This window comes from Meriones unguiculatus, chromosome 8 (genome assembly GCF_030254825.1).
Source record: "Meriones unguiculatus strain TT.TT164.6M chromosome 8, Bangor_MerUng_6.1, whole genome shotgun sequence".
Taxonomy (NCBI): domain Eukaryota; kingdom Metazoa; phylum Chordata; class Mammalia; order Rodentia; family Muridae; genus Meriones; species Meriones unguiculatus.
The window spans coordinates 73490019-73502734 of NC_083356.1; the positions used below are offsets into that span (position 1 = coordinate 73490019).

Consider the following 12716-nt stretch of genomic DNA (forward strand, 5'->3'; position numbering starts at 1 on the left):
GATCCAGCTAGCAAGAGAGCACATCCAGAGATCTACGTTTGTGAGGTCCAGCTGGAATACCAGCATGCCTTTTATCCAGGAGACATAGGCAAGCAGATCTGAGTTCAAGGGCAGCTTGGTCTACACCAAGTCCAGGCGTGGTGGTGCACGCCTTTAATCCCAAACAATGAAAGTAAAGACAGTTTGTAGAAGGAAGTACCCATGTTTGAAAGTGAGATCTAACTGAGTGGCAGAAACAGTGACGATCAGGCTTGACAGACTAGGATACATCCAACTCTCAGGAGAAAAGAAGAAAGGGAAGGTACTTATGGGACCATGAGAGAGGAGGCAGTTTTACTCAGTAAGAGCGGGAGAGACAGGTTGCAGAGCGAGAACTAAGACAGAATGAGTCAGAAAAAGCAGCAGCCAGGAGATTAACGCACACTGCTGGAGTTAGTCTGAGGCCAACCAGACCACTTCAGATGCTGAGAGAGAAGCCAAACTGAGTCAGCTGGGAGGAGTTTTAGCCAGAACAGCTAATTGAACTGGCCAGCTTTGAGTTCAGAAAGAACAAGAAAGGGTGAGCTTATTAAGCAGTAAATCTCAAAGGCTGAAACATTCTAGGCTAGGTTAGATTGTATGAAGGCTTGAAGCTTCCAGGACTAGGACTAGATTAGCAGACAGGCAATAAGCCTCCAAGACAACAATTAGCTCAGGAGAATAAGTTACTTTTACACCTGGCCATAGATGTCTTCATTCTAGCTCAGAGAGGTCTTGAGACCCAGCTGCTGGCTCTTCCTGCCCAGAATTGGTAAAGGAACCCAATTCTAGTTCTGTCTGTTGGCCAGATCTCAGCATAACCACGCTAACCTGGCTTCTTGGCAGCACTGTTAATATGGCTGTCACAGGATGGGACAGTCTAGAAGGGTAAACCTTCCTGTCATCCTGCTACTTCCGTTTCTTAGTTGAGTGTCTAGGAGCCTGACAACAGTATCCCCCCTGTCCCATGCTGTCATAGACAGGACTGGGGGGCTATGCTCCTCAGGGACCAGTGCTTGGGCTCCACCCTCAGGTGAGCAGTCAGACCTGATATGACTGCTGGGGACTTGGAAGCATCATTGGGAGCCTTGGCCACCTAAAAAGGGGCCCTGAACAGGCTGATAGCAGAGGCAGAGCGTGGGCCTGCCAGCAGTTGACCTAGTTTTGACTTCTGGTCCTGTGAGAGCCCTGAAAGGCAACCACACCGACAGGAGCCCCGCCCCTTGGCAGGCATTCGTGTGTTGCATGAAACAAGCCTATGCAGAGCTCTGCCCTGCCTGGCATCTGGAGTGGACCTGTCATTAAGCTTATTTATTTGTCTTATTACTAAGGAGTCCAGGAAAGGGCACGCAGGCGCATTTGTGAGCCAGGCTCACCTAACCACTGCAGTACCCCTGGCAGGCCTGTTGTCAGCCCCCTGGGGACAGTCCTTTTTCCTGAGATGCCAGTCCACGCAGATGTCCCTGATTGGGCTTCTGCAGCAGAAACACCAGTGTCAGCCTGACAGTTTGAAAGGACACACAAAGCCAACAGCTGAAAGGCTTCTTGTAATATTAAAAACCATTTTAAATAAAGTTATCACATTTGCAGTAAAACTTACTTGTCCTGCCTCAAAACAGAAACACCTGAAATTAAAACATAATTTTTAAAAAATCATGAGCCCAGAATGGGCAGGCTGGGAGCTGGCTTCATCCTCCGGAGGCGCCAGGAGCTTCGGGTCCATGTTGTGTCTGTGTTTGTGGTCCCTACAGCGTGGCCTCTTGGAGGCTCTGAGAGCAGAAACAGCCCTTGAGGGCGTTGCTGATACTCAGCAGGAAACATCCTGAGGCTCTTCCTGGGAGAGGAGCAGACCTACAGAGCCTCTGGCAGCAGAGCTCACTCATCCAGGTAGTAGTCCAGCTTGGTGAACACAGTCTTGCAGCCCTTGTCCGAGAAGACTCTCTCCTCCTTGGGGAAGAATGTCATCTCTTCAGCCACCTTGCTTACAATGTCCTCGTCTACTTCATAGCCACGGGACTGCATCTCAACTCTGATGCACATTTTCAGGTGCTTATACTCCAGGGGCAGGAAAGGGACGAAATAATCAATGAGGTTCCGGTCGATAAGGCTGCTGTGCCAGAAGCCGCCTGTGAAAAAGACAAAAACGGTGCCAGTGTACACTGATCTGTCCACCCAGTGTGACTACTGTCCACTGGGGCCAGCCCTGAGAGGGAGCTGGGAGACCACGCCCCACGCCACCCATCTCCAGACGCTGAGGGAGAAAGACAGGAGCCGAGAACTGCCTATGAACACTGCCTGGTGATGCTGTGATGGCAAGGCGACAAAAAGGGACATCTTTGGGGCTCAGTAATTAAGAACGTCAGGTGGTCATGCGCACGCCTTTAATTCAAGCGGTCCTGAGACAGGCAGGTGAATCGCTGAGTTCAAAGCCAGCCTGGTCTACAGAGGGAGTTCAGGACAGCCAGGGCTACCAGAGAAACCCTCTCATGCAAAAACAAAACAGGAATGCTTGTTGCTCCTTGCAGAGGACCTGAGTTGGGTCCCAGTACTCGACAAGTACTTATAACTCTGGATTCAGAGATGCAACACCCTCTCTGAACACCCACATGCACAACATACACAAAAAAGAAAACACAAAAATGCTTAAAAAGGGACACTTTGTGCTTGGAAAGTCCTCTCCAGTGCACCCTAGAGATGGGAAGCAGACTGGAGGGCCACAGGCACCACAGTGTATGCTGGGACCTCGGCAGTGTGGCGAAAGCTGGGGGACAGGTTGGAAAGTGCAAAAAGGAGCTAAAGGAATGATATCTCCAGAGATGGCCTCACCAGCCGGTCTCCTTTAGGAAACTAGTCTGTCCCCAGAGCTTTAGCAGCTGGACCAACAATTAAGAAGAAATGCGCTGCTGCTGTCCGTGCCCAAACCACACAGAGCATCCTGGAAGCAACACCAAGGCTCACCTAGGTGGTAGCCCTCTTCCCCCCACTGTAAGGCTCAGCCTCCCAGTCCTGAGAACACTTGACTCAGCACCTGCTGGATGCCCCAAGCGCTCATGTCTTGGTGCCCTGCTAACCCACTAATCTTTGCACTCTGTGCAAGTGCAAGCTCTGCCAAGGGCCCAGATTCTATGTCCCCCACACACTGTGGTGCCCCACACTCGGGGTGGACCTGTGGCCGCAGTGAAGAACAAAACTGATTATGGAGCAGTGGCCAGTGCAACTTCTGCCTTGGTGGCCTACCGCTCATGACATGTCTCCCATCCCATCCACCGCCCTGCAGGGAGGTCCTCTTTACCTTCAACACACACACACACACACACACACACACACAATGTTCTGCTGTATTGCTGCCACATCAGTCTGGATCTTCTGCTGTGTGCAGCCATCCTTTTTAGCACCAGGAGAGACTTTTCAACATTTAGCAAAACCTGTCTTCTTTCAGTAGTATTCCGTTTGCCCAGGAGTAACAGAGCACAATTGTGCTAGCCACCTAACATCAAGGTTAGGTTTCCAAAGAGGCCTGTGGCCTCAACAACCCCAGAACACAGCCAGGTATGGTATCACATGCCTATAATACCAGCAGAGGCAGGAGGATCTCTGAGTTTGAGACCAGCATCCTCTACAGAGAGTTCCAGGCCAGGCTACATAGAGAAACCCTGTCTCAAAAAACAAAAACAAAGAATAAATAAACAAACAACCCAGAGCAACAAAGATCTGGTGAGATCACCAATGAGTCACCCTCAAGTGTGTCTGCCTCCTGGGGGTCAAGGTCAAAGGTCTGCATGACAGTTGCTGGAGGAGCAGCGGAGCCAAAAGTTAAAGAGCTCTGAGGCCTGGATAAAGGCTCCCCACAGGCTGCCCAGGCCCTGTGCATGCTCCTCCACTGAGCCTGTGTCTTTTGCACAGACAATAGGCATTTAACAGGTAACAGGGCAGACAGAATCAAACAAGCAGTTCAGGGGTCTGAGTGTCCGGTACAGTGGGAAGGCCAATGGGCAGAGTTCTAGGGTACAGCAAAGGGAGAGGCCTTACCAGCCACCACAGGCCCTTCAGCCACCACAGTGGCCTCCTGGTTCAGTGACCTGCTTTCCTGCCACAAGGAAGGAACCCTTGTGGAGCAAGGTCTCAGCCCAATGGTCAATGGCGCGGCCCAAACTTCTATGTTTATGGACCCTCCTGTGGCTAGTTCTCAACGTCACTCAGATCATGCTGAGTCCGAGAGTACTGAGGGTTCGGGGTCAGGGGTCGCACGCCTGAAGGCCATACTTACTGTTCTTGTTATTGAAGACAGACACGGCCAGGGCGTGCTCCATGTCCCTGAGCTTGATCTCCTCCCTTTGCTTCCCACTCTTCCAGAAATCCAAAGCCACGTCTGTGATCCTCTCTGCCCCCGCATTGCTGAGGAAACAATTGCAATGAGGGGCTGCATGTCCCCAGAGCCCCCAGGTCCAGGCTCTCCCACCGTGCCCCAGCCACAGCCTTACCTGAGGAAGATGAAGATGGCCTTCTGATAGGAGACCTCGTCTACCACATCGTAATAGTCTAGGAAAGGCTTGATGGCGTCGATGAGGCCAGCATGCATCTTGTCCATCTCGTCAAAGATGAAGATGGACCGGGCACAGGCGCTCACGTTGCCTCGAATCCACATCTGTAACTGGTCCTGCAGGACAGGAGAGTCCATTCAGAGCTCTCAGTGGGCAATTCTATCGGCCTTGGGTTTCTTTTTTCGTACAGTTCTGCCCAGAGCCTCATTAGTACTGAGTAAGGCCAGGCCCTCAGAACTTTACCCTAAGGACAACGAACGGCTGTACTTCTGGGGCACTGTGCTGAGCATTTCGCACACACCTTTCTCCTCACAATCACTTCGTGTGTGGGCAGCACCGTATCCGCGCCACAAGCGAGGACCCTGAGGGACAGAGCATTTCAGCAGCTCTCCTGGGACAATGTAATTAAGCCGGGGCAGGATGGGAGTGCCATCCAGCCCTGCCCTGAGCCAAAGCCCCAGGTCTGTGACTCTCTGTTGTGACCACACCGATGCCATGTCAGCCAGGCAGCAGCTGTGTCCTCAGTGTCACCTGTATCCTGTGTATGTCAGTCTCTTGATAAGAGGCAGAAACCCACCATCACCCTTCTCTCCCTCTGCAGCCCAGCTTGGAGAAAGCAGTGCACAAGCTCTCAGGGAGCCTGCACCTGGCTCAGCATACTGGGAGGGTGGGATGAGGTTTTCTGAAATGAATTTGCCCGGGCAACACACCAACCATAAGAACACATTTGAAGGTGGACGTGGTTATCTGGCTCTGGGAACCCAGCTGAGAGAGCAAGAGGCCTAGGCCAAGGGTGAGGAGAAGGCTCAGTGGGTAAAGTGCTTGAATTACAAGCACCCCCATGAGGACACCAGGCATGGGGACACAGTGCCAAGGGGGCAAGGGCAGAATCTCTGGGGCTTGCCTGGTCAGCAGCTCTGGGTCTCAACAAGAGAGCCTGTCTCAAAAAACATGGACAGATCCTGAGGAACCACCAGAGATAGACCAATGGCCCCACGCACACTAATGCTCACACACACATAAAATTAAAATAAATAAAAACAGAGATCAGGGATAGCCCGGGCTACAACAATGATCACAGGAGCTGCTGTCTCAAATAAAACAATGAGGCTCAGTGGCACAAGCCTATAATCCCAGGACAGCCAAGGCTACACAGAGAAACCCCACCCCCAACAAGCAAACAAACAACTCCCCTCCCCCCATTATTTGTATTTGGATGTTTTGGTGGGGCAGATGCTAAAGAAAGAAATCAGGGCCTCAGTCACTCTAGCCCAGTTTTTATATACTAAGCCATCAAGGTGAGAGACATGGAGAGCTCTTCAGGCATTTTCTTCAGAAAAATTGAGCCCAGATTCTGCATAACATGTAGGAAGATCCAGCCTCCTCCTAAGCGAGGAGAAATCAGCTATGTACTCTTTAGAACACACTGGCAGCCGCTTGACTGTCCATCTACTTGGGGTTTTCCCATCGGCTCCTGTGACCACGGGCTACACGTTTCCTAATGGAAGCAGCAACTCTGCAGGGACAGATCACCTTCCCCCAGAGCAGTGGCTCTCAACCTGCGGGTCACGACCCAGGGGGCCGCCTATCAGAAATGTTTACATTAGGATTCTAACAGTAGCAAAATTACAGTCCTGAAGTAGCAACAAATTAATCTTATGTTTAGGGTGCGCCACATGAGGAACTGAGTTAACGGACTGCAGCATTAGGAAGGTTGAAACTGCCTTAGAGGAACCTTCCGAGACCCAAGTAGCCTGCTGACACATGTGGCAAATGAACACTGATGTAGATCGTTAGAACCCAGCAAGGCAAGGTTTGCCCAGTCTGCTGCCCCAGTGTACCAGAGGAGCAGTGTGCAGGCGCTCACCACAGCGGCACATCACCCTAAGCAACGCTCTCCCAACATCTCACACCGCCTCCCCAAAGCCACTCAAGAAATGCTACTGGACCCCATTTTCTGTTTCTTCCTTCCCCCTCTATTTGTCCTTCTCTCCCTGTCTGTGTTTTCAGAGGCTCACTATGTAGCCCAGACTAACCTCAAACATGTGATCCTCCTGCCTCAGCCTGCTGGGAATACAGGTGTGTAGGAAAACACCCAGCTGACCTCAGGCACAGAGATTAAACATCCTGCCCAAAGCTACACAGTTATGGTGGCCCTGATGTTAAACAGAAAGGGGGGGTGTTTGCACCAGTGAGGGTGAAGCACCATTCTAAAACGAAGAGTGTCCTTCTCAGAGAGGTTAGGTGATCACCCCAACACTGCACAGCTGGAGGGTGGGAGCGACAGACAGAACCTGAATTCAGGTGCCGGCTGTTACCAGAGTTCAACTCCAAAGTGGGTTGCAGCAGCGAGTCAAAGCAAATTTAGACCTCCGTGTTTCCACTTCACAATTCAGGAGGGCCCTCAAGTCCCTAGAGTTGGATCTTACTATGTCCCCACTTCCTCAGCCAAGTGGTACCCAGCCTAGAGGTCACCCATAAAACTCTGGTGCCCTAATTGCCTACGTGTCTCAAAACCTCTGTAACTTATACATCCCCGCCCCCGCCGCCGCGGGCCGGGTGGGGTGGGCGGAGGTGGGCACGTGGAACCCAGAACTCAGCACATTCTGGGCAAGCGCTGGAAACAAGGTCCACGCTGCACAGGCTACCCCGGCCTCAGCGGTCGCTCCTCCAGCCTCTGCCTCCGGAATAGCGGATACGACCACGGGCAGCGCTGTCCACATCTTAAAAGAGGAACTGACATTACAGAGCCATGCTGAGGCCCACCCACAGCAGAGCAACCCCAAACCCGCTCATCCGCGCGGCCGGCCGGTTAGTGCTCTCGCCTTATACAGGGTGATGTTGGAGGCGTGGGGGAAGTGCAGCGTGGCCACAAACAGGTGCACATAGTCACTGTTCAGTCCACCCTCGTAAATGCTCTCTGCGATGATCTTGCTGGCGAAGTTTTTGCCGGTGCCTGTCCACCCGTGGAGGGAGAGGGTAAGGGGTTTCTTGGGTTTCGGGTTGCTTAGGAAACCAGCCACGGCGTTTAAGATGACTTTTTTTGCAAGATGCTGTCCAAAGAGCTTGTTATCCAGATCCTTCTGCAGCGCTGGGAAAGGAAAGATCTGGTTAGGAGAGAAGCAAGCCGGCAAAATGCAGCCCCGTTTCCGGCTGTCAGGGCCCGGTCTGGGAGCACAGGACCCTGGCGCCGCGAACACTGCCCTTCCTAAGGCTTGGCCTTGGGACCTTTCGGGCTGCTGCCAGGCTGCGTCCCAAAGCCAAGCGGAAGAGGCACGGTGAGGCCGCCCGGATGAGCTCCGCGCAGGACTGACACCCTACCCCCGGCCACGGCGACTCCTCTCTCCGGCCTCGGAGAAAAGTCTGGCCTGGTCGCGGCGCCATCCCCCTGCTACCAGTCCCCGGTGCCCGCCTACCCTCTCGGCTGAGGCTCCGCTTCTGGCCGCAGCACTCGGCGAAAAGGCAGTAGAGGCGCGGGTAGGAGATGTAGCCGGTGAGGACGCCGGCCAGGGCCAGGCCCAGGCTAATGGGCTCCACCGCACGAACCACGCACGGAGCCAGCAGCAGCAGGGCCAGTGCGGCCCGGCCCAGCTTCATGCCCGGACCCGCGCGGTTTGCGCGTCCCAGCGCCCACCGTGCTAGCGCACCGCCCAACTCGCGCTTCCGCTTCCTGTTCCAGGGAGGCCGTCTTCCCGACGCTAGCCGAGAGCCATCTTTGTTAGGGGCAAAGTCCTTTCTGCCTCTGAACCTTGAGGTTGTAAGAATCAGGTGCTGGTGATTGTTTTCCCATACCCACTAAATGACAGAAGGTTTTAAAACTTTTCTAAAAAATTACGCAGCAGCCGGGCGCGGTAGCACACGCCCTGTAATCCCAGCACTCTGGAAGGCAGAGGCAAGCAGATCTCTGCGAGTTTGAGACCAGCCTGGTCTACAAAAGTGAGTCCAGGACAGCCAAGGCTACACAGAGAAACCCTGTCTCTCAAAAAAAAAAAAAAAAAAAAAAGATTATGCAGGTACCTATATGCATGTGGTGCTCATAAATTCATGTAGGCATACACACACACACACACAAATGAGTAAATAAAAATGTGAATTCCCAACTTGTTTCCCTATTACTTGGTTCAGCCGTGATGGGTGGTGTGCACCTTTAATTCCAGCATTCAGGAAGCTGAGGCAGATGGATCTGGGTGAGTTTGAGGCCAGCCTAAGCTGCATAGTGGATACTGTCTAATAATAACAATGATAACAATAATAAAATCTGGCTTTTGTGGGCTGGCACTGCAGCACACCCCTACAATACCGGCACTCTGGGAGGCAGAGATAGGTGATCTCTGTGAATTGGAGGCCACCCTGTCCTACATAATGAATTCTACAGAAAGCCAGGGCGACAATTAGACTCCAACATCTCAAAAATAAATAAAAATTTGGCATCTGTGTATTATACTTGTTAAAAAACCCATAAACTGCTATTGTTAATCAAAGCCCACAGTTTATCCAATTTCTTCCTTAGGGGACCCACTCAGCCCCCCAGTGCTGGGTCCTCAGCTTCCCTTGGGTACTTCTGACACTTGCCTTGCTTTTTAAATGACTTTGAGAGTTTTGAGGAGTACTAAACACTCAAAGGGGAGTCCTGAAAATGAAACCCAGGGCTTCAGCCATTGTAGGCAAATGCTTCATGGAAGTGTATCTCGGACCTTCTGCTTCTTATCTTCATTATAAGATTTCTTTGGGGTATGTGGGGGGACAAAGTGGGGGCTGGGCTACAGGTCCCACACAAGAACAGCACTCTTCACCTGTTAGCCAGCATCTCTTCAACATCTTTGTTTTTGTTGCAGGCTATTTCATCACAGTTTCTAGTTGTGAGGCTCACCCGTAGCACACAGCTTTTTGTTTTGGTTTGGTTTTTTTCAAGACAAGATTTCTCTTTATTGTCTTGGCTGTCCTGGAACTCTGTAGACCAGGCTGGCCTTGAACACACAGAGATCCACCTGCATCTGCCTCCCAGAATGCTAGGATTACAGGTGTGAGTCACCTCCCTAGGCTCATAACACACCTTTAATACAAAAACTTTCTGCTTGAATTAAATAAAATCAACAATAGGTCAAGAGGTAGAGCAAGCAACCACTTGACAGAGAGTGACCATAGGAAAGAAAAGGAAGAGTAAGAGGAAGTCAGGAAGATGGATGGATACACAGGAAGTAGAAGAGAGGGGGACATTCAGTTCGAGGTGTTTTTGAGCTGGATTGGAAAAGGTTTCCTCTTCCTTCTGAGCCATTGGCTAAGGAGGAAGCCCAGCTGGGTGCCTTCTTCCTTATTATCTAAACCACTATCACAATCATAAAAGACACAGACACCTGACAGATTATAGAACAGCCTTATGTCACCTGTCACATGGTTCCCCATTATAATGGGCTGTAGACTGTAAGATGAAATAAACTGTTTCCTCCCATAAGTGACATTTGGTCCTGGTAACTGAAAGCAAATTAGGACTGTCTCAGAAGTCAAAGTTTAGTATCAGCCATCAAACCGAGCGAACAGCGCTTGACCCTGCGTAGGATGTGATGGAAATGGCACTTTACATTGGCAACCCCCTCCCAGAATCCTGTCCAATGATGAGAAAAACGTCAACATCCAAGAGAGGGACAGTCTACAAAGATTTTCAGGACAAAGGTACAGCTCAGCAGTATAGCCTACATTCAAAGTGCCCAAGGTTCAATCCCCAGTAAGGACAACACAAAAATCCAAGCCTATATCCCAGAACTAAGAAGGTTGAGGCAGGAGGATCAAAAGTTCAAAATCAGCCTACACTATATATAGCAAGTTGAAAGACAGACTAAAGTAGTTATGAAAATTTTAGCTAAAAAGAAAACGTCTGAGGCTGGTCATGGTGGTGCACACGTTTAATCCCAGCACTTGGGAGGAAGAGGCAGGCACATCTCTTGAGTTTGAGGCCAGCCTGGTCTACAAAGTGAATGCAGGACAGTCAGGGCTACAAAGAGAAATCCTGTCTCAACAAACAAACAAGTTTTTGTTTGTTTGTTTGTTTTAAACAAAATCTAAATCATTCTAGTTTACCAATAAAGATTCAGGAGCCAGATGCAGGAGTGAAAGCCTGCTACCCCAGAGTTACCTGGTATGGGACAGAGGAAAACAGAAAATAAGGAACTATTCTATAGACACTAATCTCATAATCTTTTGGTTTTTATTTGATTCTTTAAAACTTCTCTTAAGGTATAAATATCTCAAATCTATAAGATTATTATGTTTATATAAACTGTCATGATACTAGTAGTTGTACAGAGTACTAACTCTTTCTAGAAATAAGCTTCAACTGCTTCTTGTTCATGTTTTCAGGTTTGAGTCTGAAGCAGGTAAGACAAAGTTCGTGTACCTCAGATGCATGTAATAGACTGTGGTCCTCAAACCTTTTGGAGATCTGCTGAATACAGCATTTAAAATGCTTTAAATGCTCTACCAGCCCTAACAGCAAACTTTGAGGTCTTCAAGATGATGACCCCAGTGATAAACCCATCTGGATTGTGGAAACATTAACCACAGGACAAAACTGCCTTGTGCCTCTTCTCCCACCAGGTTCTGGGCAAACAGTGGATACCTTTGGGTTGACAGTCAAATCTTGTTAACAGCTAGGATTATCACTAAGATGACAACCACCACTAAATATCAGCTTCAGACTACAAACTGCTCAGCACATTCAGATTGCTAAATTCAAAGGAGACTGATACAAACATTTTACAGAAATCAAAAATACTTAATCCTAAAACTACCTAATACAACCAAGCTCCACATTGTGGAGAGCTTGGCAGAATGAGCTTCATTACTGTAAATAGTTTTACTGTGTTAAAGTTAAATCTTTTCTTTTTGACAAAAAGGAGGAAACAGATATTTGTTCACATTGTGAACACTGCGATTGTTTACTGGAAAAATCTGTTTCTAGTTCAGCTTTAATTCAAGAGTTTTCTGTTTGAATCTTGTAAACAGGATAAAATAAAGTCAACCACAGGTCAAGGGGTACAGCAAGCAAGCAGTAGACGGGGAGTAAACATAGGAAAAAAAATAGAGTAAAAGGACGTCATAGGATGGATATAGAAATGCAAAGGAAATAGAAGGGAGGGACATTCAGTTCGTTTTTTCTTTTTTGGACATGGCGTGGGGAAAGAGGCTTCTTTTTCCTTTTGGACATTGGCTGAGGAGGAAGGTCAGCAGGCTGCTTTTTCAGCCTCTCTGAGCTAGCAGGCTTTCACCCCAGCATCTGGCTCCAGAGTCTTTATTGGTAACTTGAACGACTGAGATTTTGTTAAAAACCAACAGTTCTCTCTGTGTGCTGGGATTAAAGGTGTGTGCCACCACGCCAGGCTTTTCCTTTTCCTTTTGATTTTTCAAGACAGTCTGTTTGTGTAGCCCTGGCTGTCCTTGAACTCACTCTGTAAACCAGGCTAGCTTTGAATTCAAGAGATGTGCCTACTTGTTTTTCCTTCTTAATTAAAAGAACTTTGAAGCTCTGGAAGAGTTAGGGAATGCCAGCATCTCTGAACCCATCCTCCATTTTTCTGCTGTGAAATGGACTCTTCAAACCAGGTCAGATGTATTTTTCTTTTGTTCATTATTTTTTTTCCTTCATATATATATATATATATATATATATATATATATATATATATATATATATATTTTTTTTTTTTTTTTCTTTTTCTCTCTCCTGACTGACCTGAAACTCACTATGCCACCTGATGCTGGGATTAAAGGTGTGCACCACCATAACTGTCTGTTGGGGGCTGCTCTGGTACACTGTATATTCAGATGCTGATTCCTCCTTCCCCCCAGCCCCAGACAAGGTTTCTCTGTGTAGTCTTGGCTGTTCTGGACTTACTTTGTAGACCAGGCTGGCCTCGAACTCACAGACATTTGCCCCTGCCTCCCTGAGTGCTAGGATTACTGTGCCACTGTGCATGGCTTCAGATGCTGATTTCTATGCCCCAGAGTCTGGTTACAGTCTGGACATGGGCATTGTCATTTCTATGAAAAATATACCGTATCAATGATGTGTAAACACTGTTCCCCAATCATCTGAGAGGTAAAGAAAGAAGCTGAGAGCCAGTGATTGGGTAGAGAGGACAGGAAGGCTGAACTTCCTTTCCC

At 49.2% G+C, this 12716-nt stretch overlaps 1 protein-coding gene across 1 annotated transcript; it reads right to left on the reverse strand.

Annotated features, from left to right (window-relative positions):
• Positions 1 to 1546: 1546 nt before the first annotated feature.
• Tor1a (torsin family 1 member A) lies at positions 1547 to 8229 on the reverse strand. Its single transcript, XM_021651577.2, has 5 exons — positions 7976 to 8229; positions 7385 to 7650; positions 4500 to 4675; positions 4286 to 4413; positions 1547 to 2144 (listed from the first exon to the last, which is right to left on the reverse strand). Exons 1-5 carry the CDS (start codon positions 8154 to 8156, stop codon positions 1894 to 1896), a joined length of 1002 nt encoding a protein of 333 aa, XP_021507252.1. The 5' UTR covers positions 8157 to 8229; the 3' UTR covers positions 1547 to 1893.
• Between the last annotated feature and the right edge of the window lie 4487 nt (positions 8230 to 12716).

What these genes read in the sequence shown, in the direction of transcription:
- Tor1a (XM_021651577.2), bottom strand. Translation starts at nt 8,156, where the DNA reads ATGAAGCTGGGCCGGGCCGCACTGGCCCTGCTGCTGCTGGCTCCGTGC. An exon ending in GCGGAGCCTCAGCCGAGAGG is followed by an intron (nt 7,651 to 7,975) that starts GTAGGCGGGCAC and finishes TTCCTTTCCCAG; the next exon opens with CGCTGCAGAAGGATCTGGAT. An exon ending in TGTCTTCAATAACAAGAACA is followed by an intron (nt 2,145 to 4,285) that starts GTAAGTATGGCC and finishes TCTTTTTCACAG; the next exon opens with GCGGCTTCTGGCACAGCAGC.